Raw genomic sequence first — 25359 nt, forward strand, 5'->3', positions numbered from 1 at the left:
TCGTTTCCTGTTCTATAAAGCTTTATTTTGCAATAGCAATTATATGGACACTCTCGGCTGGATTTTGCCGCTGGCGTTACCGTCACTCACTGTATATGTATATGCATCTGTGTATATGAAAATGCAAGAAAGGAAAAATCCTGAGGAGGTCTCTCGCACGCGGAGTCGAACTTGGGTCCTCTGAATCGTGAATGCGAGGCGTTAACCACTGGGCCGCCGAGGAGCACGTCCTCCAACGTTCAAACGGCGAGCTATCTCTATATACCGCTTAACGCTGCTGACGAGCATATCGGGGGGGGGGGGGACTATCGTGTTTTCACTGTTACCAGAAAGATGGCGTAATGAGCGAGCGTAGCAACATCGTCTCGACGCGGCGGCCGTGCTCTCATCTCCCACACGCACTTTGCCCCGCAAAGATGAGGAGGTCGACGCTCCTCGCGCACCCTTATCTCGCTGTAGGGGGATCGTACCACTTGGCTGGCGTTTGGTTTACTGCCGCAACGATTTAGTTTTAGTTACCGGGCGCACAAAAGTCACTTCAATCGTTGCACAGTTTACGTTTGCGAAAAGATCGCGCTTTTCAGACACAGGGAAGTAACAACTGAGACGCTTATTCGCATTTATTTGTACCTGAGAGTACGTTTGGTGCGTCGCCCCGCCGCGGTGGCCTAGTGGTTAAGGTACTCGGCTGCTAACCCGCAGGTCGCGGGATCGAATCCCGGCTGCGGCGGCTGCATTTCCGATGGAGGCGGAAATGTTGTAGGCCCGTGTGCTCAGATTTGGTTGCACGTTAAAGAACCCAAATCTGACCACCCAGGTAGTCGAAATTTCCGGAGCCCTCCACTACGGCGTCTCTCATACCCATATGGCGGTTTTGGGACGTTAAACCCCACATATAAATCAATCATTACGTTTGGTGCGTCATTTGTGCGCCATTTGTGCGTCATTTGTGTGTGAGAAACGTGGGGTACGTTTCGATCTGCTAGGCATTTGGCGCGGGACCTTCCAATTTGTTGCTATCGCGTGGATTGCTTCCCCTTTCGGCAAAGCTGTGACTTTACTCTTTTTAACGCGATTCCTTTAACGACATCAGCCCGCGTAGGGCCGATTTGGAAGAGAGTTCCAAGCACCGGTGAGGCTCACTGACAAACTACTGGGTTGGCACACAGGGGACCCGGGCGCGAACCCCGTCGTGTCCTTGGTGTTTTTATTTACTGACTTTTTTTTATTTCGTTCAATAGTGGTTATGAACATTACCGGTGGAAGCGGCAGACAACTACGGCACGCACGTAACCCTTGTTGTGATCTCAGGAAAGCATTCGCTGTAGAAACTGTCATGGTCAGGAAAACAGTCAGCTTTCTTTTATTTTATTTCAGGCGGAAAACTTAGGTTGCGCAGCATTGGGAAAAATGGTAGTTTGCCTATTCAGTATCATGTCTCAAAACCTGGTTCTTCAGGCCTTATTAAACACAAAAAAAAGTTGAGGCGCTACGTATTGTGAAAGAAGTGCGTATAGTTTCCAACAAGCATAAGCCACGTTTTTATTTTAAATGCGAGTGCATTTCTTTTTCAGGGCATGTCAGGCATCTGTCGGTGCCCGCGCGCTCGCAGGTGTTATCTCTCCACTGTCGCTCCCTCTCCCATAGCAACAGCTGCTGGCACGCGCGCTTATCCTCGCCCCTAGCAATCGGAGCAGGCGGTGGGGGTGGAGTAGCGGAGAGTGAGTGGAGAGGAGGAGCATGCACTGGCATGTGAGGGCGCTCGCATTGCGGGAGCTCCATGGAGCTCATCGTGGAAGTATAATCAGGTGTTGACGCTGAGGGTGCCTGAGTGGCCAGATAATGTTCGGTCTCGTGGACGCACTTTGCTGGTAGCCGACAGATGGCGCCGCGGCGAACGTCTTCAATAAGCGGCGCTGGCGCAATGAAATTACTTTGTCTGTCCAACGCTTTCCTTCCCAGTGGCGTGACTAACTCTCAAAGCACGAATGAAAGTTGTCACTTCTACTAAGTAAAAGAAAATGCTTCATAAAGTTTAAGGATTCATTAGCACGAAAATGCATTGTGCAGCCTGTGAACATCCTCAATGCGGATCGATCGGGGAGTTCTCAAAGCTAAGTTCTGCTCGCGTGCACTTGTATTTTTTTCTGTTTGCAGCATTCCTCGATGCAAAGCAAAACAATTAGAGAAACAACATTAGTCAGCGTGCTATTCCTCCATCAAAATATTTCTTGTGGGGAAAAATGCAAGAAACTCCCACGTGCTTAGATGTAGGTGCACGCTAAACAGCCCCAGATGGTCCAAATTAGTCAGGAGCTCTCGACTACAGCGTCCCTCGTAATGGAATCATTGTTTGGACACGTAAATCGCCAGTAATAATTATTACTCTTCTATCAAAAGAGGATAGTTACTACACCAGAAGCATATTTTATGCGTATCGCTACTTTCTATTACGCAGAAAATTGGTGAACCATAGTTGCGCTTGCTTCACGTGAACGCGATTTAGATAAATATTTTGCAACGCGCAGCTATTCCATATCAAGCACACCAGGGTAATCTAGTTGTTTCGCGAAATATATAAATATTTGAACCACACCAGTATTTCATATACAGCACACTAAAGCAATGCGATTCATGGCTAGATGTTACTATTCGAATTTACATATTTATGCTAACGACTACTTTCTGACAGCACTTTGAAGAGAGGCACACGTTCCGCCCAAGTCTGATAGCCAAAACGTAAGTTCAGTATAAAAGACGTTCTACCCATTTCGGAAACCTTTCAGCAACTCGATGTCACCTTCAACGATAGAATATGTTGAGGAAGGAGAGGCGAAACGGCGGCGACAAGCCCGTGCCAAGGTCACATCTTTCATTAGGGACGCAGGCGTAGACGGAGTCACCACTGCAGCGTCCAGCCAGGCCAAGAGCTCAGCCTTTCTGAATTATCCTCGTGGCTCGCGCCCCACGTGCCCTGCGGCTCGCTTCTTTTTCGGCGCGGCTAGCTGGCCAAATCTAGCGTGGCACTACACATTAAACGTTTCATCATCATCATCATCATCATCATCATCATCATCATCATCAGCCTGACTACGCCCACTGCAGGACAAAGGCCTCTTCCATGTTCCCATGTTTACACAAGAACAAAAAAGCGACTTGGCTTCAAAACAGCGTGGTCTCACTGCACACAAGACCCAGAATCTGCAGCATGCGCGTTTCTGCTGGGCGTGCTGCCGAGACAGCTGGCCCCGCTCGTCGTAGCGCCATCTAAGAAGACACCGATGAAGCTGCAAGGCAATTGATAACGGCCTGAGCATTGATTGATTGATTTGTGGGGTTTAACGTCCCAAAACCACCATATGATTATGAGAGACGCCGTAGTGGAGGGCTCCGGAAATTTTGACCACCTGGGGTTCTTTAACGTGCACCCAAATCTGAGCACACGGGCCTACTACATTTCCGCCTCCATCGGAAATGCAGCCGCCGCAGCCGGGATTTGAACCCGCGACCTGCGGGTCAGCAGCCGAGTACCTTAGCCACTAGACCACCGCGGCGGGGCGACGGCCTGAGCATTATCTGGGCGCGCTGGGATTGCACTTTTCAACGCGTTGCGGGGAGAGTGTCAGCACCTGTACATTCTTACACTATGGTGGAGCTCCTACTTGTGGAGAAAGTGTGACAGGGGGTAGGTGCAGTGCTTCGCCGCTCGCCCATCACTCTCTCTGCTCCCTGCGCTCTACTCTCCCGACCACTCGCGTGAAAGTGTATAAATGGAGTCAAGCGCACACCTCACTCTCAACCGTTGGACGGCTGATGAATGTGTAAATAAACAGTTTTGGTACAAATCTTTGTCTCTTCATTTATTTATGCCATTAATATTACTAGGCCGTGTACTCTCGGCGCAGAAATGTATTCGCATTTTCTCACGATCCCCTTCAGGGAGGTGGGGGCAATTTTTTCATTAATTTAGCATACCATGGTTCTTATGGCTACCATGGTTTTTAACGACACCGAGAAGGAAGAGCGCATGGAATGCGCGCTGTTCAGTTCATGATTCTGTCATCGGGTGGATAACCAAACGGACAAAAAGGTAATAGACAAATTCGAATATCTCAACCTGATATAACGCAAGGTCTTCCATGTGCGTTAGGATAATACTTTACGATAGCCACATGAACATTAGCTTAATTGCGACCACCGATTCTCCGATGCCATGATAGTGACGTCACGATAACCAATGCTGCCGGAAGCATTACCGACACCAGCAAGCATCTAGTTTCACCATCTGTTTTCCGTCCTTGTTTTCTTTATCTTTCTCTTGGTAAAGTACCATCGAGGGGTTTTAGAGGTATAACGTATGTGATTGATCCACAGCTGCCTGTTGTGTTCCTCACTTAAACGGGTAAGTGCTAACCCTACTTTGCTTCAAACAGTAAAGCGCTCCTCCTTGATGTATCACGATATCACTCCTTCCTTTTTATTTTGGCCCTGTTGGTAGGCGCTCACAGCCGTTTTACATGCGATGCATGTTATGGTCGAGGTCAATCCGGTGTGCCTGCGGTGTGACCATCCTTACAGCGCACGTGCATCCCCTCTCCTTTCCTATATTCCTTCACTGTCTCACCTCGCAACGCCGACGCTAGCATCGTCTGCCAGCTTACACTGGCTACCCTTTCTCTCTCCTGTAGGCATGCCCATTCCTCCCTGTGACACTTAAGCCCCCATTGCGCATGCGCGTCCGCTCACCCCTCTCTCGCCGGGAAACGCCCACGCCAGCTGCGTGTGCTAGCGAGTTTCTTGATTGAAAACACCGACTGCTCACGATGCCCGTATATCTAGGCTTGGATTTTTGCCTCCAAGATAGGACCCGTGGCAGACTTCCTCTGTGCGTTGTTGAGCAATTAAAAACTCGCAGCGTGCGCGTTAACTCAAAGCGCCCTACGGGTTATGTGTCCACTTAGAATCTCCTGTCTCTCATTGTCGGTTAGCGGCGATTGCCATGTTCCAGTAGAAAACACTGGTTCATCATTGCGTGCTCTGCGTGTCCCCAGTTTTTTCTGCTGCGCAACACCGCGATAAGTGCCAGCGTCAACGCTGTCACCAGTGTAAGCATTAGCGCCCGTTGTTCACATGCACGCATGGTTCTCTTTAGCGGGAGATGGTGCAATTTCTTTGTGTTCTGACAATCCAGAAGATCCTCTGCGCATCTTTGAATTTTCGCTTAACGCTCCAACGCTCCTTGTTGCTATATTGCTCACACTGCCACGGCAAACTTTCTGGTGAGTTTTTTGTTCTTTTTCCCAATGACAGCGTTCTTCCTAATAAAGTACCGGGCAGTTTCTATATCCATCATCATCATCATCATCATCATCATCATCATCATCATCAGCCTGACTACGTCCACTGCAGGACAAAGGCCTCTCCCATGTTCCGCCAGTTAACCCGGTCCTGTGCTTGCTGCTGCCAATTTATACCCGCAAACTTCTTAATCTCATCTGCCCACCTAATCTTCTGTCTCCCCCTAACCCGCTTCCCTTCTCCGGGAATCCAGTCAGTTACCCTTAATGACCAGCGGTTATCCTGTCTACGCGCTACATGCCCTGCCCATGTCCATTTCTTCTTCTTGATTTCAGCTATAATATCCTTAACCCCCGTTTGTTCCCTAATCCACTCTGCTCTCTTCTTGTCTCTTAAGGTTACACCTACCATTTTTCTTTCCATTGCTCGCTGCGTCGTCCTCAATTTAAGCTGAACCCTCTTTGTAAGTCTCCAGGTTTCTGCTCCGTAGCTAAGTACCGGCAAGATACAGCTGTTATATACCTTCCTCTTGAGGGTTAGTGGCAATCTACCTGTCATAATTTGAGAGTGCTTGCCGAATGTGCTCCACCCCATTCTTATTCTTCTTGTTACTTCAATCTCGTGGCTAGGCTCTGCGGTTATTACCTGCCCTAAGTAGACATAGTCTTTTACAGCTTCAGGTGCACTATTACCTATCTCAAAGCGCTGCTCCTTTCCGAGGTTGTTGTACATTACTTTCGTTTTCTGAAGGTTAATTTTAAGACCCACCTTTCTGCTCTCCTTGTCTAACTCCGTAATCATGAGTTGCAATTCGTCCCCTGAGTTACTCAGCAATGCAATGTCGTCGGCGAAGCGCAAGTTACTAAGGTATTCTCCATTAACCCTTATCCCTAACTGTTTCCATTCTAGGCTTCTGAAAACCTCTTGTAAGCACGCGGTAAATAGCATTGGGGAGATTGTGTCCCCCTGCCTTACACCATTCTTGATTGGTATTCTGTTGCTTTCTTTATGAAGCACTATGGTAGCAGTTGATCCCCTGTAGATTTCTTCCAGAATGTTTATATATACTTCATCTACGCCCTGATTCCGCAGTTTCTGCATGATGGCTGATTTTTTTATTTTGATGACTATATCCATCGTCTCTCCTCAATGAAAGATAATGGAAAGGAGAGGGGGACAAAAATATAAAAAGGCAGTGATAAATAAGGAGAGAGAGAAAGAGAGAAATACTAAAGACAAGATAGAAAAATAAAGACTGAGAAAGAAAATAGAAGATAAAAAGGAACAGAAATGAACAGAGCCATAAAAGACACACCGTAAATAGAGAAAAAAGAAAGAAATACGGGATACAAACAGATAATTGGAAAACATGCACATCAACAGCAAGGTACTTAGGTGCCCGTCAGCTGTTTATCATTGTGGCTCCAGTTCAAGCTGCGCTATTTTCATACACTGCGAAGTCTACGTTTGGGCGGAAGCCCGTCTGGTCGGCAAGTAACATCGTAAAACTTGAAAGGACACCGACTATGATCGGTGACCATTTAAATGAGGCATGCAACCATTTTCCAAGTAGTTACGAAATAGATTCACTAAAATAGCTTATTGCTTTACGATTTTGTAGGCGCAAAACTACATAATCCGTCGCATAAGAGTGGAGTCACAAAGATTGGACTCAAGCTGCAATTGCATTCTCTCTTCTTTTGTACCGACGAAAGCACTGGAAGCTAAGCAGTAATGAATGGAACAGGGGAAAATATGCACCATGTGCACCTAGTGACCTTGAACACCTTTCTCCCTTTATTTATTGAAATGGATGACTTCTCAGTGCGAACGCGCGCATGCGTGGAGAACCAGTGACTTCCTGCGGCAGTGTTATGACAGAGCGTTCCATGCTGAAATAAGCCAATGGCTCAGACAATGGCTGTGATGAGGGATTTTCGAGCTTGTATCATCATCTCTAGAGAGGAGAGCAACCAATGTTTGCTGACTTTTTGAATGTGATGTGCATTATACACCTCATGTTGAGCGATAATATTTGGCTTGCGCGTTCTCCAGAGCCTCGGCTATCAATAACCAGCGTTTCGGACCATGCTCAAGAAGGGTTGCAAAGTCAGTTATATTTTGGTTGTTCTATAGACTTCATAAGAACAATTAGATTATCGCCTCTACGTGTCGATTGCATATCTATATTGCAGTTCGTCGAAATATCGTTTTATTTTGTCCTTGCTTCCACCCATACCTTTATTACCTGCGTCATCAAAATTTATATCACTCAGGTAATTGTTAACCGCCTATATGAGTGCATTTTATTTTTCTCTTCCAAGTCTAGTACGTTTTTTTATCCTACTTTGTTGCGAACTGTCCTGTATTTGTCTGTCCTGTAAGTATTTTTCTACAGTGTTCCACACTGTATCTCATGTGATATGGCCTAGTCCACCAATGATACTGGCGAAAATGCCATCTACCTAGAACATAGTGCTTTGGAATTTTTCCTTGAGCCTACTTCCATTGGAAATTCTCGAATACTATCTCCTTCTCAACTGCGCTATCTTTCTTGCTTTTACTTAGCAGGAAAATCCACTGAATGTTCTTTTTAACTAACCAGCTTGTACACATCGAATGCAACCTAGCACTTCGCACCTTTCCAATAGATTTCCTTCTTCACTGACACTATTTTTACTTGATCATGACGTTGACGAAGGCATCTACAGTACGCCTGAAATTAAAATCCTTGTTTGGGCAATTTTGTATGTGTCAGAATTATAGAAACTCAAACTACAGCAAACGATGCGCACCGTAATATTGGTGCATAGAGTATTGTCCCGATGCTTTAATGTACAGTCCAAGTACAACAAAGCGAAATTATTCAATCTACAAGCCTTACAGTAATAGTAAAAACTCAACAATACGTACAAGCAATAACGCTCAGTAATAAAAACACAACAACAAAAACTTAAATCTTTAGGTTTGTTAACGCGCATGAAACGGCTTGAAGCGTGCGTCATGAATGACTTCAGCTTGCGCACGCCACCGTTAAGAGTTCGTAGTGCACGTCGAGAGCAATCACTTAGTCGAATGTTCCGACTTGTCTAACAACCCTGTACGGTTCGAAGTACCAAGGCAAAAGTTTTTCGCTTAGTCCATGTCAGCGTATAAGCGTCCGCACTCAAACAACGGCACCGGGCTCGTTTTTCTGGAAGCTTAGTCGTATATAAGCGCGTTTACGAGGTTCTTCGGTGCGCTGAAGCTGGAAAATGACGTCGATGTTTTCTTAGTCACTGGCATTGGGCAATGTGGCTTCGAGTGTCACTGCCGAAATTCTTCCGTAGACCTACCGGTATGGCACAATCTACGTCATTTCTTGTAAGGTCATGTGGTATGCAATGGCCACTTATTCGAAAGGATGGCATCCCATATCTTGGGCTCGACGTCGGTGTACATATCGGCGATGGTCTTGTTAAGACGCTCGATGAGGCCATTGGTCTTGCCGCCTATATGAGTGAATTTTATTTTTCTCTTCCAAGTCTAGTACGTTTTTTTATCCTACTTTGTTGCGAACTGTCCTGTATTTGTCTGTCCTGTAAGTATTTTTCTACAGTGTTCCACACTTACGTGCGTACAAAGCCGTAGTAAGAGATGGTCCGGCGGTGAATATTTTATGCCTGTATCTCAATATCACCTGAGTGAGCTCCGCAGTATAGGCCGTACCTCTATTGGGGGTGAGAAACTCAGGGGCACCACGACACCACACAAGGTTCTCGACGAAGGATTTCGCTACTTCAGCGGCACGGCCTTTGGGCAGGACCCTTGTCTCGGCGTTGTGAGTGAGGTAGTCGGTAGCTACGACGATCTTTACGTTCCCGGAAATCAACGTTGGCAACGACCCCACTAGGTTCACGTGCACTGATTTGCTGAAACAGCTGCCGATGTGGCTCAATTGATTGGTTGCAGAAGTCTAGTAAACCTAATCAGTGGTGTCTTCTGTCGCTGAGTCTCCACATTTCTCTACATAATAAGTTATGTTAGTAGTAAGGCATGGCCGATTGTACTTCTTTGTGTCCTCTCTTGCGGTGAAAATCAACATGGTCAGCCGTTGGGACGTCGTGGAGGGGCTGCAGAACTTCTGGTTGCAATGCTGAAGGCCCCACAAGGAAGTGCTTGGCTCGAAAAGCTGAGAAGTTATTTGGAGAAAGCCGCTTTGCAGAAATACAGACGCAGGTGCCTGCTTGATTATCTTTGGAACAACAGTGGCACCGCCCTCGAGAAACTCTAGGAGTCTTCTAATTAAGTTCGAGTCGGTTCACTGTCGTTCGGCGAGGTCATCGGCAAAAAAACATGCAGTCGGTGCCGCAGTGTTTTCTGTATGACTTGTAAACGATGGTAATGGCATATTCTTGAAGTCCCAGGCTCCAGTGTGTGAGGTGCTCTTAAGTGTTTTTCAAGTTGGCGGGCCAACACAGGGCGTTATGGTCGCTCACAACTTTGAAGGGTCTGCCATAAAGGTAGGGGCAATAGGCGAAACTTTGGCGTTATAATTAGCTTCTGCCTTAGATAGCGACCGGCCAGCATAGCTAATAACCCTTTCCAGTCCTCGGGTCATTTGCACAATAACGGCGCTCAGTCCTACGCTGCTTGCGTCGATTTGGATTTGGGTATTGTCGTATCCGTCGAAATGCGCTAGTATCGGAGGCATCTTAAGGCATAGTTTCATTTCTAGAAATGCTTGAACTAGCCTCGTTTCCCGCTTGAATTGCAGGTCGGTCTTCGTCAGGTGCGTTAGCATCTCAGTGATTTTGGCAAGTCATTGGTAGTAGGCGCGCAAGCCTAGAAGCCTGCACACGGCCTTTTTGTCGATAGGGAACCGAAGCTAAAGTTTGTGCAGCGACGACAACGCCGTGCCTTGCCCTGGCGGCAAGCTCCAGAGAACTTGAGGATAGGCAAGGCAGAGGAAGCGGCAGCACGTGCTACACGCGCAGAACGCTTTCTGCCGTTGGTGCGGGGAACGTGAGCTCCGTGCCAACAGCTTGGTGTGCAAAAAGGAAACGCTAACTGTGCGTAGTCATTTCCGCGATTGCAGAGGTGACGCCACGGAAGCATCGGCAAGGTCGCAACTGTTGTGTCGTGGGCTGCCACAACAATGCAGACAACACCAAGGGACGCTTTTCACGTCCCTTGGGGCAAAGCTGTATCGCTTTGCCCCAACTCTAGGGCTGACTGGTGCATGAATTGACTTTTTCATTGTATATGTGGATGTATACCGCGGCTGCGTGCTTAAACTGTCCTTTAATGCCAGCTGTGCAGCTGCATGTGCCTTCTCGAATACAAAGATTCGCTTTTACTTGCATGACCATGCCAACTATAGGACAAAAAAAGCTGGATAGCCAGTTAGCACTGGTTTTCCCTTGCAACTGCCTTCTCAAGCTTGCATATATATATATATATATATATATATATATATATATATATATATATATATATATATATATATATATATATATATATATATATATATATATATATATATATATATATATATATTCAGCAGCGTGTTACATGACGGCGTAAGTTTCAAAGCTAACCCCAGGATTGCACCTCTGCTAAAATGTTTCAGGAGCGCGTACAAAGCAAAAATCAAGTTGACAGAATATGCTTGAAAGTTAGTTACTCTCCTCACAGTGCTTTTATAGCGCATTTACGTGCGCACTAACTGCCCGTCGCGCGACCGATACCACCCTTCGCTTGTCATTCGGCATCACTCAGGCTTAGCCGCGTTCGCCAAAGATGGAGCAAACATGACACGAGAGCCGGAAAAAAACGAGGCGGGCACTTCGACTTGACTCTAGAACTTCTCGGACATTTTACTGTCACGACTGCATAAGTTAAGTTTTTATTCCTTTTTTTCAGTGTGCCACAAACGTTTGCACATGATAGTACACAACTGCTACTGTTCAATACAAAATCAAACAACTATTATAAGATTTTCGGAAGCATCAACGCAGAAAATCGGCTTCATGTTGACCAAACGATACTTACCTCGAGGATTACGTCCTACACGGTATTGCCTTCGACCTAAGAAATGCGTTTCGCAGTGACTCGGGCCTCCTCTACTTCTATCAGCTGCTGCACATCACAAACGTTACTAACGAGCTTGTCTCCTTTTCTTAAATTCACTTTTCGTAAGTGCTTGTCGAGCTAAGACATTTTTTTGAAGCCGCACTGCAGGCGGTACATTGTGAGGCAGCTCAAACGCCCCACGCGTGCTTTGCACGAGCAGGTAATCGAGTAGCGAAATCATTGGCGGGAAGTGAAAGCACGTGATATATATCCCCGATTTCTTCTTTTCTACAAAAATGGTGCTGCTTGTCCAGAGTCGCAGCGCCATCATGCGTAGCTTTGGCTTTCTATGGGCGGCGGGAAAGTGGCGAAGGCTTGTGTTTTCGGCTGGTCAAGGTGAACTCAGCATTACTGGCGACGTGACGCAGTAACAAGTCCTTCTGTCACGCCAACCGACACTTTTTAGGGGCGAAGCTTTTTAAGCAGCACCCGTTCCTTCCTCGTAGTCGTAGTAGTAGTGTCTAAGCAATCTTACATTTTCACCTCCAAAGCGGTGCCGGTGGGATATTTCTTCTGTGCGTTGCTGAATGTCAAAGGTCTTGTTAATTAGAGAGGCGATCGCCGGGCTAATTCCAAGGGCCAAAGTAACGGCCCCCCGAACCGCACCACGAAAGCGTGGACAATTTAGAAGTGGTCCTATTTGGTGCGCCAGCGGATGCCAGCTGTGGCGCAAAGAACAAGTCAGAGCCGAGAGTTGATAAACAGAACAAAATCATATTTTCAATTATAAAAGTATGCACACTCGACAATAGATGAATACGATATATCATTAATCAAACAACGTACTACACAGTACAAAACGCCACACTTGAATCAACGGACACAAACAACACTATAATGCAGTCACAAGCGCTATAATGCAGTCACATTCATCGAACAACCAAGACATTTAAAGACTAAAGAGTTCGAAAACTTATTCAGTCCAAAGTCCTTGGAACAAAAGCCTGAATGATACTCTTCCAAGAATCACTCACTCAAAGTCCAGCGCTGTTGTCATTCTGCTGCCCCCGAAGTTTCGCTTCCAGGAAACCTCGCGCCTTCAATTGGCTGCTCTCCAAGCACCAAACTTCTTCGCCGGTAACACGTCAGCTTCCCACACGCAGCTGTTGCCACGCGTCTTCGCTCACTGGCGGTAGACACACACTCCTGCCTATAGCAAGAGTCTTCAGCCCTCATGTGGAAATGCTCTTTTTCTCCTCCTTTGTCACTGAGGACAAAAGGCTTCGCCGGCAAGGCGGAACCCCCTACGCACTCTGGCGTGAAATGCCTTCTCCTGCTTTGTCACTGAGGGCAAAATCTTCGCCGACGACACGGCGGAACACCCTACGCACTCTGGCGCATACTTTCTTGTTCTCCTGCTCTCCCATCTCTGCTGCTCGGTTAAATACCTTCCGCGCTAGATTCCAGAAAATTCTCATCATTTCGTCGGCGCGATATGCAGCGAAGGCTGCGGAAAGCGCGAGACGGTTCGAGGGCCGTCCGCGACAGATGACGCAACCCGGCATCACCACGCCCCTTTCCATCGAGAACCTTCCAGGGCTTGCTCGGCCGCCGATGTGAGGAGGTTTGTCGGCGAACCTACGCTTCCGAGTGGAGAGAGACGCGCGCCCAGGGAGTCTTTGGATGCTTGTTTTCTTTTTTTTTATCGTTGACCTCGAGGTGTCTCTCTGGTGCTTCGTCGCGAGAATTTGGTGTCGTGCCCTTTTTTGAGCGCTCGTTTTGTGACACAGCCCCCGCTTTAGGAATACTATCTCATAAACCACACAAACGAGTGTGAACAGTCCCCACACTCTCAAAGACTGTAACATAGTCCGTCACTCATGACACGTCACATTCACAATAGATCCCTCAATACAATTTCACATTGGAATTCAATCTCACAACACATAGAATATAGCCACAGGTACCTGAATACAACCCTCCATCACATACTTCAGGCACTACAAATGTACAAAGGTCTGTCATTACAACAACTGTACAATAGTGTACATCATATCACCGTAACAAACATTTTAACTCGCTCGACATACAGTTGTGACACAAGATAACAACCACAATAACACAACATATTGCACTCAGCACTGTCAAACACATTCCGATTCGGCCTCAACACCTATCCCGTGTACTTCGAGCTGCGCTTGCGTCCTTTCTTGCAGTGCTCGCTCGATCTCTTCTGCTTTTTCCTCGCTCTGTTCCGGCGAGCCCTTTCCAACGACGGTATCTGAGGCGACATCTCAGCCATCGTTGTCACTTCTGACATTGTTAACGCGTCATAACGCTTAACCGATCCTGTCCGGTTATTCACCCGCCTGTTCATGTCACGACATTAAGCCTGGCTGGCCGACTCCATCACCTTTACACTGTCGGTCAGTTGAGGTCGTGCCGACGTAAGTCCAGCTGCCCAGTACGTGAACTCTATCAACACGATCATCTTCTCATTCACTGTCTCTTGTACCTAGGCTTCACCTTGCGCTCGAGTGAAATCCTTCATAAGATTTTTCGCCGCTGTATCTCGCGGTCCCTGTGTCGGCGGGGGCTCCATCTTCGGTTCTTCTCCCAAACATTCTGGATCATTCGGCCCTCGCACCCCGTCGACGTTTCCGATGACGAGGTCGTACAGGGGGGCCGTCATGCACAGACAAGTAACCTTCCCGCTGAAGTACGGGGTTTCAACCTCAATTTCTGCTTCGGGTAGCATCCGAACCGTACCATCAATTAGGCAGACTGGTTTCCTTTTGCCTGTTAACTCACTTTCCCGTACCAAATTTCTTCGCACAATAACAGTGGAGCTACCGGTATCTTAACAGTACAGTATTTTGGGCTAGTTGGTACATATAAGGCTGAATTACGTGGCGCGAGGTTGACAAAGAGAAAAAAAAAGACGAGACAGAAAGAGCGCTTAGATCTCTTAACACCGTAACCTTCTTGGCCGCAACCTTTCCAGGCAGCGTTGGCATTCCCTTCATAACACCGGTTGGCCGTTTTGTCATTACAGCAGCTACAATGGGAAGTTTCTCCCCAGTTTTCAACTCTACGAATCCCGTGGTGACGACATCATCATCGGCTTTCGGTGCCACCTGCACAGAGGCTACTTGGTAAGTTTGACTCGCTCCGTTACGACATGCGTCTGCATGGTTCCCGGTTTGACCACACTTGAAACATTTTACAACCGTGGGGCTCGTAAAGTTAGTTCGACAGCTGTTCGCGTGACGACCCACTCGGTTACACAGAAAACATCGCGGAACACTCTCAGGTGGACGCTCCTTTTGTTCGGGGGCCAAATTTTTCGAATCTTCGAGACACTCTTTCTTGAATTAGGCCAAATTTGTGCCACCTTGCGCTTCCAAGAATTGATCAGCTAATTCAAGCATGTCTTCAAGTCACTTAGCTCTCCTCTTTTTCAAGTACAGCGACAGGCTTGGGTGGCAACTAGTGAGAAATTGCTCGCTAATAAGGAGCTCTCTAAGCTCATCGTACTCCTGCGCTGTCCCTGAAAGTTCAATCCATCTGTCGAAATAATGGCTAAGTCGGGTGGCGTACTGCGTAGCCGTCTCACCATCAGCTGGCTTTCCTGTCCGAAATCTGTCCCGGAACCCTTCCACAGTAAATCCAAATCGCTTCAGTAAAGCAGCTTTCACCTTTGCATAGTTGGCTGCATCAGTCAGCGTCAGCCTACAGTACACATTGAGTGCTTCACCACTCAAGCAAGTACTCAGAGCAGTTGCCCATTGATGTTCCGGTCAATTCTGGCTCCTTGCAATCATCTCAAATCTGTGAAGGTACGCGTCGCGGTCGTCCTTCCTTTCATTAAACGCTACAAGCAGCTTGCTTGGGTTCAAGCGGAAGCCACGGTCCTCCCGTTCGCTGCTTTCAACTCTAGCTTGGACCGGATTTTCACTTCGCTGTTGCAAATGGAGCCGCTCGAGTTCCATCTCATGCTGCCGCTGCCGTTCCCTTTCAGCTATCTCCACCTCTCCTTCTTCTTTCAGCTGTCGCTCCATTGCCTCTCTTTCTTCTCTCGTCCATTCGGCTGCCAACTTTTCTCTCTCCAGCTCCAACTTCAATTGCTGCTCTCTTTCTTCTTTCAGCTGTCGCTCCTTTGCCTCTCTTCTTTCTTTCGCCCTTTCAGCGGCCAGCCTTTTTCTCTCCAACTCAGCTGCTTTTTTTTCCTTGGCCCTCTCAGCTGTCAACCTCTCTCTCTCCAACTCAGCTGCTTTTTCTTCCCTGGCTCTCTCAGCTGCTAACCTCTTTCTCTCTCTAACTCAGCTGCTTTTTCCGCTTTGGCTCTTTCGACCGCCAACCTTTCTTTTTCCAGCTCAGCTGCTTATGGCCCTCTCTTTTTTTTTCTTTTTCCTTTTGGGTGAACCACTTCCGTAGTTCGGCGCCCGAAAGATCCATCTTCTCACCAAGAGCTAAAAACTTTTCGAGATATATAGTGTCTCGCAAATAAAACCTTGCCGCGTACAAAAAGTATCTGCCTAAATCAGTCTATCGGAACACTCTCCTGCACTCGTTAGCGAGAAAACTGAGCAACACACAAAATCGTTCTGATAGCATTATCATCAACTCAAGGCTCTTCTCACCACTTTGGACACACTGTGCACGAAAAGTTCCTGTCACGGACGCCAGAATAATTGTCACAGGTTCCGTTAATTAGGGAGGCGATCGCCGGGCTAATTTCAAGGGCCGGAGTAACGGCCCTCCGAACCACAGCACGAAAGCGTGGATAATTTAGAAGTGGTCATATTCGGCGCGCCAGCGGACACCGGCTGTGGCCCAAAGAACAAGTCAGAGCCGAGAGTTGAAAAACAGAACCAAATTATATTCTCAATTATGGCAGATCAAATGGATACAAAAATATGCACACTCCACAATAGATGAATACGATATGTCACCAATCAAACAACGTACTACACAGTACAATCAGCCACACTCGAAACAACAGACACAACAACAATACGCACTACAATGCAGTCGCATGCATCGAACAACCAAGACACTAAAGACTAAAGAGTTCGAAAACTTATTCAGTCCAAAGTCCTTGGAACAAAAGTCTGAATGATACTCTTCTGAGAATCACTCACTCAAAGTCCAGCGCTGTTGTCATTCTGCTGCCCCCGAAGTTTCGCTTCCAGGAAACCTCGCGTCTTCAATTGGCCGCTCTCCAAGCACCAAACTTCTTCGCCGGTAACACGTCAGCTTCCCACACGCAGCTGTTGCCACGCGTCTTCGCTCGCTGGCGGTAGACACACACTCCTGCCTGTAGCACGAGTCTTCAGCCCTCAGGTGGAAATCCTCTTTTTCTCCTCCTTTGTCACTGAGGACAAAAGGCTTCGCCGACAAGGCGGAACACCCTACGCACTCTGGCGTGAAATTCCTTCTTCTCCTGCTTTGTCACTGAGGACAAAACCTTCGCCGACGACATGGCGGAACACCTTACGCACTCTGGCGCGTACTTTCTTCTTCTCCTGCTCTCCCATCTCTGCTGCTCGGTTAAATACCTTCCGCGCTAGATTCCAGAAAATTCTCATCACTTCGTCAGCGCGATACGCAGCGAAGGCTGCGGAAAGCGCGAGACGGTTCAAGGGCCGTCCACGACAGATGACGCACCCCTGCATCACCACGCCCCTTTCCATCGAGAACTTTCCAGGGCTTGCTCGGCCGCCGATGTGAGGAGGTTCATCGGCGAACCTACGCTTCCGCGGGGAGAGAGACACGCGCCTGGGGAGTCTTTGGATGCTTGTTTTCTTCTTTATCATTGACCTCGAGGCGTCTCTCCGGCGCTTCGTTGCGAGAATTTGGCGGTGCACCATTTTTGAGCGCTTGTTTTGTGACACTGAACAATCAAAAATTCGCAGCATGCGCATTATCTAAAAGTCGAATTTTCTTGTCTCTCATTCCCTTTTAGCAGCCATTGGCATGTACGTTGAGCACTATCTGGCAAGAAAGGGTTGCTACGTTATACTCGCAGGGCGTAACCTCCTTGGTTTTAGAAAGGTTTAGCGAGCGTTGGGCCGCAGTGCCATGAATACATTGAACTAGTATATACAATGAACTCGAGGTGGTTGAAGGTGGGAAGTAGACCCAATGCGCAAGCCGTAAGAAAGTGTGCGTGTGCCTCCTCTCGTTCAGTCCTTGGAATGACCGCTGGATGGCGGTGCTTCTATATGAGGAATATATGATGAAAAGATTAGAGATGGTGGTACTTGGAGTGTTGAATAGGCGGACGACCGGACCCACAGACAAATGCATGGACGGATGCACGGATGGCTGCACGGATGGATGGACGCATAGACGGATGCAGGAGCGAATTCATGGACGAACGCAGGGACGGACGCACAGATGGACGTGTGGACACATGAACAGACGCACGCACGGACGGGCGGATGGACACACGGGCAGCCTCACAGACGCACGCATGGGTGGACGGGAGCAAGAAGGAATGGACGGACGGATGCTTCGCCCCACTCTCCATCATTCATTTCGTGGATATGCTGCCATTTTTTTGTCTTCAGCTTGAGTCCGGAAATCTTGATTGCTTGAACTATAGCTTCTAGGCACCAGAGGTGTTTGTCAAAGTTTAGGAAAACACAACTACGTTGTTCGAGAAAACAAGGCAAGTCTGCCACTCCGCTTCGGCCAGTAGTGTGTTCATAACGCGTTGAAACGTCACATGTGCTATTGAAGCGGCCAGCGCCAGCGTTTCTTTGGATTCCTGACAATGGCCACTTTCCAGCCAAGAATGCTGTGTCACACCGACAGAGCGCACATCGTTAGTGAACTAGTGAACACGAACTATTAAAACCGTGTTGATAACACGTGGAAAGTACGCGAAGTAGATTATTGTTGCATGGCGGAAATACTGCCCTAATACTCGATAACCCTCTATTATTAATATTAGAGTGCATCCACACTAAAATAGGCAAATTATTTTCTATGCAAAGCACTGACTGGACGGTAATCCCGTAAGATCATTTTCGTCGAGCCAGAAAGATAGTACAGTGCGTTAGAGAAAAACACGAGTTAACGGCTTATCCATTAAAATTGAGAAGGCGAGCGTGCAGGAAATTAGAAAGATAAGAGATGGCGATTAATGGTAGCAGAGGAGTTAGAGAAGGCAAGCTATATGCTTGCCCTCTTTATCTCCTCTGCTATACCATTCAGTTGGACCTATGAAAATTGGCAGAAAATTAGTTGGACGAATGAGATTAAAGAGCTTTCGTGGATTTCAGGACAAGACTTGTTTTAAAAACGGGTTATCAGGAGAATTATGGGAAGTACCTTTTGCCGCAGTCTGAACATAGTCTGGGAGATGCAGCCGCCGAACACGCTGCTGATTCTGGGGAGTGGTGCCTAGTCACCATGTGAAATGATGCGCAATCATTCCGAACCTCACCAGCTACCACGGACTCGCCGAACAAGAAGTGACTTGTTCCAACAGGAAGAGAGCGTAGATTTGTCACTAAAGAATACCTGCTTCCAGTCTTCAGTGCTGCAGAGTTCTTACTGACTCACCAGTTCCAAGCGCTTCCTTTGATGTGCGCTAGTGAAAAGTGACTGTCTTGACGCCACGTGGCTTTTAAACCCGGCAGTATTAAGTTTTCTTCGAATAGACGAAATGCTTATGTCAGGACCAAGTTCTTTTTTATTGTCTTCGCCGTCATCAAATGGTCTTTTAACACGAAGCTAGAATTAAGGCATCTTCCTCCTCAGTTCTTCTAGGCATCCTTTGGGTGGGTGCATTTTTCAAGCTATTCTCCTGGTGAAATGCTACAAGAATACGGTTCTTTTCTGTGGCCAGTTCACCTTGCAATAAATTTCTCACTGGGACATAAACCTTCACAAAAACAATGTTTTTGCGTTCCTATAATGTGACACATCAAGGCACTTTTCTTGCGATACATGGTCTGGGGTCAAGTCTAGCATCACAGCAATTATATCATTCGGCAAAAATTATTTGCACGATATTATTGGCAGGCGAATTCAATATAACGACGTGATGCTTATCTCTGGGGCAACATATCAAATCATTCAAATAACACAAATACCAATGATCAGCTTTCCCAGAGCTTTCGTTTTACCAGAGCTTTTGTCCAAACGCTGTAATCATCCTGGAAGATAAGGTCTTTCCAGGTTACGCTTGATCTCAATGACTGAAAAACGTAAAATAGAGAAGAAGGGTGACGAGTTCGTCGGAGGTGTGATTGTCAAAGCATGCAGCACCTAGCCAAACAGGGAGAAACGAATGCGAAGTTTTCATTTTTATTTTTTCTAAATGTGCCGCAAGAGACCTGGGACGCTTGGCCAGTCGACGCTCTCGTGATAATCTTTGTAGTGCGCCCGGCTGTACTTACTGATTGCTCGCTGGTAACCCAGCTACACAGTCGGCCTAATGAAGAGTTACCTGTTCTCAAGTTCCCCTGGAGTCTTCTACACCATCACGGCCATATGACCGTATGTATTTCATTGGATATCAATTGATTTTTTCATTTCATTTATTCTACCCTCAAGGCCCATAAAACGAGGGAGTAAGTTATACAAAACAAAGAAAATGTGAAAGTTTTCACATAGAAATAAATTATAATAATGAAAATACATGTTAAAACAAACGAAGCTATGACAAGCTGTAAACTTTAGGGTAGCTTTGATTGATGATGCGTCCTCGATGCATACGATAGAGGGGGAAGGTGATCCCACTCAGCACTCATTTTTAGTAAAAAAGAGCCTGAAAAAACATTAGTGTGGTGAAACGGAATAAAATCTTAGTACTCATGACCAAGGCGCAATGGTACGTATGAATGTGATAAGATGAGTTCCTGTTCAAGTGAAATAGAATGGTATATGTTTGAAATCAAACGTTCAAAATCGGAGGTTCGATTTTGTTAGTGAAGCCCAAGCTGTGCGCGAATATTTTGAGTTAGTACAACACGCTGAACGATTCTGAACAATATATAGATAACTCATAATTATTACCACGTTATTGTAGAGGTATAAGTTATGAAGAGTTAAGGAATCCGAAAAGTGTACACTCTTCTTATCTACGCTGTTGGCGCAGTGTTTTGAGCAACTTATGAACTGCTAAACAAATTTATGTATCAGCCATAGCAGACATCAACCTCGAATGTTCTTTCAAAGCAATGCATCAAACATGTCATTCTAGTCATAAAGAAAGCCAATATAAAAACATGGTCGCTCATGCGCTAGAAAGTGTGGCGGCAAAAAAAAACTCCTAGGCGGGCATGATCTCACGTTAGGTTGGTTTCACTGACGTTCATATGCTCGTCTTGTTACGAGTTGTAGCCAGTGGCTAGACGGCATTTAGAGAGGAAGCGTTGAACACTCGCTGGAGCAAAATTTTATTTCTACACAATTCAAAGTGCCTTCAAACTAACTAGGAATATATTGTAACAATACTGATTGTTGGCCTAGTTGGTACTTGCTTACTGACATGCTTTGGCCGCAAATAACACACAAAGAAACACTCAACGGCAAGCAAAGTGCTTGTCGTTGAGTGTTTCTTCACTTTGTGTGTGTGTGTTATTTGTGGCTAATGCATGTCAGTAAACTAACTAGAAACGTGATAACGCGAAACCCCCTCCCCCCCAAGGAGTTCTTGAAGAAGGAAAGACTATTTAAGTTGCTGGCCAGGTAATTGCAATAGGTTTGAGGTATTTGGTAATTCTTCGGCACTCACAATGGCATTCTTGAGAACAGCGATGTCGAAGAGGTCGGGAAGTGGAGCGTCTTCGATTTCGCAGCCATCGCTGGTCACATCTACGCGGTCTCTTTGAGTGAGTAGCGTATCCCCTTCCTTGACGATTTCAAAGTTAACGCCAACTGATTCGGAAGATGCTGAAAGCCCTGATGCGAACAGCTCTCCATTGTTGTCTGGGGAACCCTTCAGATAACACGTAAGGAACATGAATAACTTAGTCTTATAACGACCACTGCGTGCCGTTTAAATAAAGCAAAGCATCATCATCACACTTATCACCTCAGAAACGCTGGCTAGCCAAATAACGGTTGTCTGTAGACATTCAATGCAAAATAGAATGAAAAAGAGAAAATCCGAGGGCAACCTGTGTTCTAAGATGGTCAGGTGGCAGTTAATACATGCAAGATTATTTCAAATATCAAGGAATCGCATGTCGCAACTTCCGTGCGGCCTGCGGTGAGCAGCTCTTGCAAATGAAGCTCCTATTTAAGTTGTCTTAGGCACCACATATCCTATGCAACGCCAACGGCGTCAAGAGAACGGTTGAGTAAGCCCACTGTCTTTTTCTGGTACACTGTATTGATTGGTAATACGCGGATTTGCCTAGTCTTCGTACTTTACGTTCTATTTCGCTTCGCGTTACTCGAAGCTGCTTTGTCGCAAAACAATATTCGGAAAATGTTCAGCAGTTGCACTTCACCACCTTAATCTTCTAGGTTAGCCATTTCAAATCGCGTCACGAAATTCAAAAGGGCGTGTTCTTCGAAACAAAACCGAAACCGGGAATAAATGAGGCCACAAGTGTGATCGCCGCCCGCAAGTACGAAGACTAGGCAAATCCATGTACTACCCATCATTCCCATGGTCCTGTCACTGAACGATGGCAGTGTCAGAGTCCCCTCTAGTTAATCATAGAAAACTATGGCACATGCAACCTGGCATATGACGCGTGGACCAGCGCCTTCTAGCGGAGTCGTCAAGAAATGTGTCTAGAAGTGCGCGGAGGAGTGGTAACTAAAATTAACGGTGCATGGCCTCCGAAACGATGGGTGTGCGGCATGTTTCTTTTCGGCCGTCCCAATCGCCGCGCCACCCAGCAAAACCAACTAGTTTCACCTCGCGCACCCAGATGCCGCAAGAGGGCGCAATCACTATAAATTCCGGCTTCAGTTCGGACGGGCACGCTGGATGGGCGTGTTTTTCGATGGCTCCTGATCGACTGTGCAGGTGTGCTTTTGCATGTTTCGAGCTTCCTTTTATAGTTAGCAAGGCACCAGGGTAAACCTTCATAGCACCTATTACATTTTACGGCTTTCGGGAAGTCAGTCAACAAATTATTTTTTCGTGTGTGTGTGTGTGCGTGTGCGTGTGCGTGTGCGTGTGTGTGCGTGTGCGTGTGCGTGTGCGTGCGTGTGCGTGTGCGTGCGTGTGCGTGTGTGTGTGTGTTTGTCCTGCCACTCCGTGGTGGACGTGCACGTACACCGAACACGAAAACTTTTGTAGTAGAGCTTACAATTTTTTTTCTTAGGGCAGAGTTTGTCGTACGCCGTGTTTTGTAATTATCAAGTGGGAGAATTTGTAAAGACAATTGGTGTCAAATGGACATTGTAAAAAAACTGTACAGTGTTTAAGATGCGGGTGGGCTTGAAAAAGAACGCGAGTGCGGATGTGAATGCAAAAGAGACTAACGCCAAGCGTAGGCAATGTGAGGTTGAGGAAAAATAGGGGAGATGATGGTTGCCAAAAGTGAACTGCTGATGATATTCGCCGAGTTGTAGACTGCGTCCGCGGCTAAGCTAGAAAAAATGAGGGCTATAGAAGAAAAGCTTAGGTCAGCCGAGGAGGCACTAGTGAAGGTGAACAAATGAATGGCCGATGGAGAGCACGGCGGGACACCGGCACCCAGGATGGCGGAGAATAAAGAAAAAGCAAGTTCGGAAAAAAGGCTAAGTTGGTTCAATGGTCAAAGGACCCAGCTTCAGTGAAGTAGTGGTGGTGGTGGGAGGGGACAAAACAGCCGGTGTCACGGGTGCAAGTAACCTCCATGTGCGGGGGCACTTGCTGGAAAGTCACAATACGTGATAATCGCCGGGGAGTCGAATTTAAATCGATGTGCAGAAGCAATCAAAGAGAGGGTAAGGGGTGACAAGAGGTTTTCGGTAGAGACTTTCCCGGGGCATAAGCAGGAAATACTCATGAAGCAAGCGAGCACAAAACTCATAACTAAAGCTGACGAACAAAACCTCGTGATGATTGCGGGCGGTTTAAACGATGCGGTGAATAAAGATTTGGCAGTACTAGCGACCACACTAGCGAAAGGGGGCGATGACATGCTCGCCATTTCCCCTCATGAACCGGTATCGATATGCACGATGGCGGAGGTACCGGTGTGTGAAGGCTACCTGCAAAAAGCACTTGTCACCAAAAAGAAAAAGATGGTGCAGATGATTAAAAAGAAAGGCTTTGAGATAGTGGAAATAAACAGACAGGTGCAGAGGTGGGTTGGTTTTCAACAAGAAAGAATTCATTCCGATAGGAGGCAAGGTCATGAGGTGGGTTAGCGACTTGCAGGACGCGCAGTGTTTTTTTGGGGGGCACGTGCGCCCTTCAGGGTCCAGGAGAGCTACTAACTAAGAAAACAACCAGGGCGACTCCTTGATAGGTGGTTTAGGCAGATACAATTCCAACGTGACACAAATATCTAAGACAGCTAGAGTCCGGGGGATAAAACGACGTAGGCACGAGGGCTGAACCAATTCAGACGTAGGATATATTAACATGCAGGGTGGTAGGAATAGGATGAAGTGGGTAGAGATAGAAGAACAGCTAAGGGAGGAGAAGCTGATGCTATATGGGTTTGTAGAAACACATCTTAGGGACATGGAACAATCACCTAGCAATCCGGACTACGCATGGGAATTTTGTAATAGAACAGAAGGCAGCAGAAATGGGGATGGTGTTATTGGAGCATTCATTCATAAAAGTACAGGCTGGCAAAGGGACAAGCAGAAGTGCAGGGAACAATTACGGCTAACTGGGAAAGGGGCATGGCAGATGACGTTCCTGAGTTTTGTATTCTTGTGGACAGAGGTAAAACCCAGAGAGGAAAACCAAGAAATGGTGCAGTGCATAGAAAATGACATTTACGAAATCGGAAAAGAGTGCGGATTAATTATATTAGGAGATGTGACTGCGCACATTGAAGATATAAATAGATATACTGACCAAACAGGAAGAACTCTAATGTATAAGTGCGAAAGGAAGATTTATTCGTTTGCTATAGTGCCGAGAAATGCGAAGGGCAGATAACATTGGTGGTGGGAAGGCTGCAGTCGACTAAAGACAACGCAAAGATACCACATAGGATATATGATCGTGTGAGGGTGATGAATATAGATGAATATTGGTTCAGAAGCTTACGTAGTGATCACAAACGTATCAAGCCGAGTTTTGGAAGAGAAATTAAAATGGAAAGGAGGCATTATGAGCAACGACACGGTGGCATTTATTCAAAAAAGAGAGTAAAAATAGCAACTGAAGAGATTGAGAAAGTAATCAGCGAGGATTCTAAAACAGAGTGGACGTACAAAAACATAACTAGATTGTTTGAGTTAGAGCTTGCTAAGGTACGAGTCAAATCAACCTAAAAAAAAGACACAAACCCAAGAGCTGGTGGAATGAGAAAGTTAAGAGAGCTATATTAAGATGTCAGGAAGCCTCAATGGAACAGAGGTATGCTAAACAGAGGGGTTAACAGGAAGATGATATCAAAAGGAATTAGGATAACTTTTGGAGCTTCAGAAGGCAAGCGTGCGACCAGATCAGAGACAATATTTGAAGAAAGGGCGCCCAATGAATGACGGATGTAAACAAAAAAGATCGAAAGGCAGCTGCGAAGCTTTTGTAGCACCTCACTTTTCTGAGTAATATGATAAGCATGGGTAAAATGTTTATAACTCCACTTCAAGGGGCTAGAGTGGAAGGGGATGAGCCAATAGAATATATAAAAACAATGGTGATAGTACAATTTAAACACCAAGAAAGCACTGCATGCACCGTACCAGAGATGGATGGACCAATTAGCGCAGTGGCTCAACTGAGACAACGAGAGTGGGAAAGGGCAAAGAAAAGGGTTCTTAATAGCACATAAGCAGGCCCTGATGGCATCCCAATTAAGCTCATGAAGAAACCAGGACCAAACACTAAGAAAACGTTGAGAGGCAGCGAGCAAA

The 25359-nt window shown here is 46.6% G+C and overlaps 1 protein-coding gene across 2 annotated transcripts in view; it reads right to left on the reverse strand.

Moving 5' to 3' along the window:
• The window catches only part of LOC142804162 (uncharacterized), a 47549-nt gene that overhangs the window by 7909 nt on the left and 14281 nt on the right, over positions 1 to 25359 (reverse strand). The window contains exon 3 of one of the 2 annotated variants that reach the window (XM_075890776.1): positions 20752 to 21310. The exons of the other annotated variant lie outside the window; for it this stretch is intronic. Coding sequence (XP_075746891.1) covers positions 21041 to 21310 — 270 coding nt within the window. The 3' untranslated portion in view covers positions 20752 to 21040. Of the gene's footprint in view, positions 1 to 20751; positions 21311 to 25359 lie in introns of those variants that run through there. 2 annotated transcript variants of the gene reach the window in all.

Source organism: Rhipicephalus microplus, chromosome 3 (genome assembly GCF_043290135.1).
Source record: "Rhipicephalus microplus isolate Deutch F79 chromosome 3, USDA_Rmic, whole genome shotgun sequence".
Taxonomy (NCBI): domain Eukaryota; kingdom Metazoa; phylum Arthropoda; class Arachnida; order Ixodida; family Ixodidae; genus Rhipicephalus; species Rhipicephalus microplus.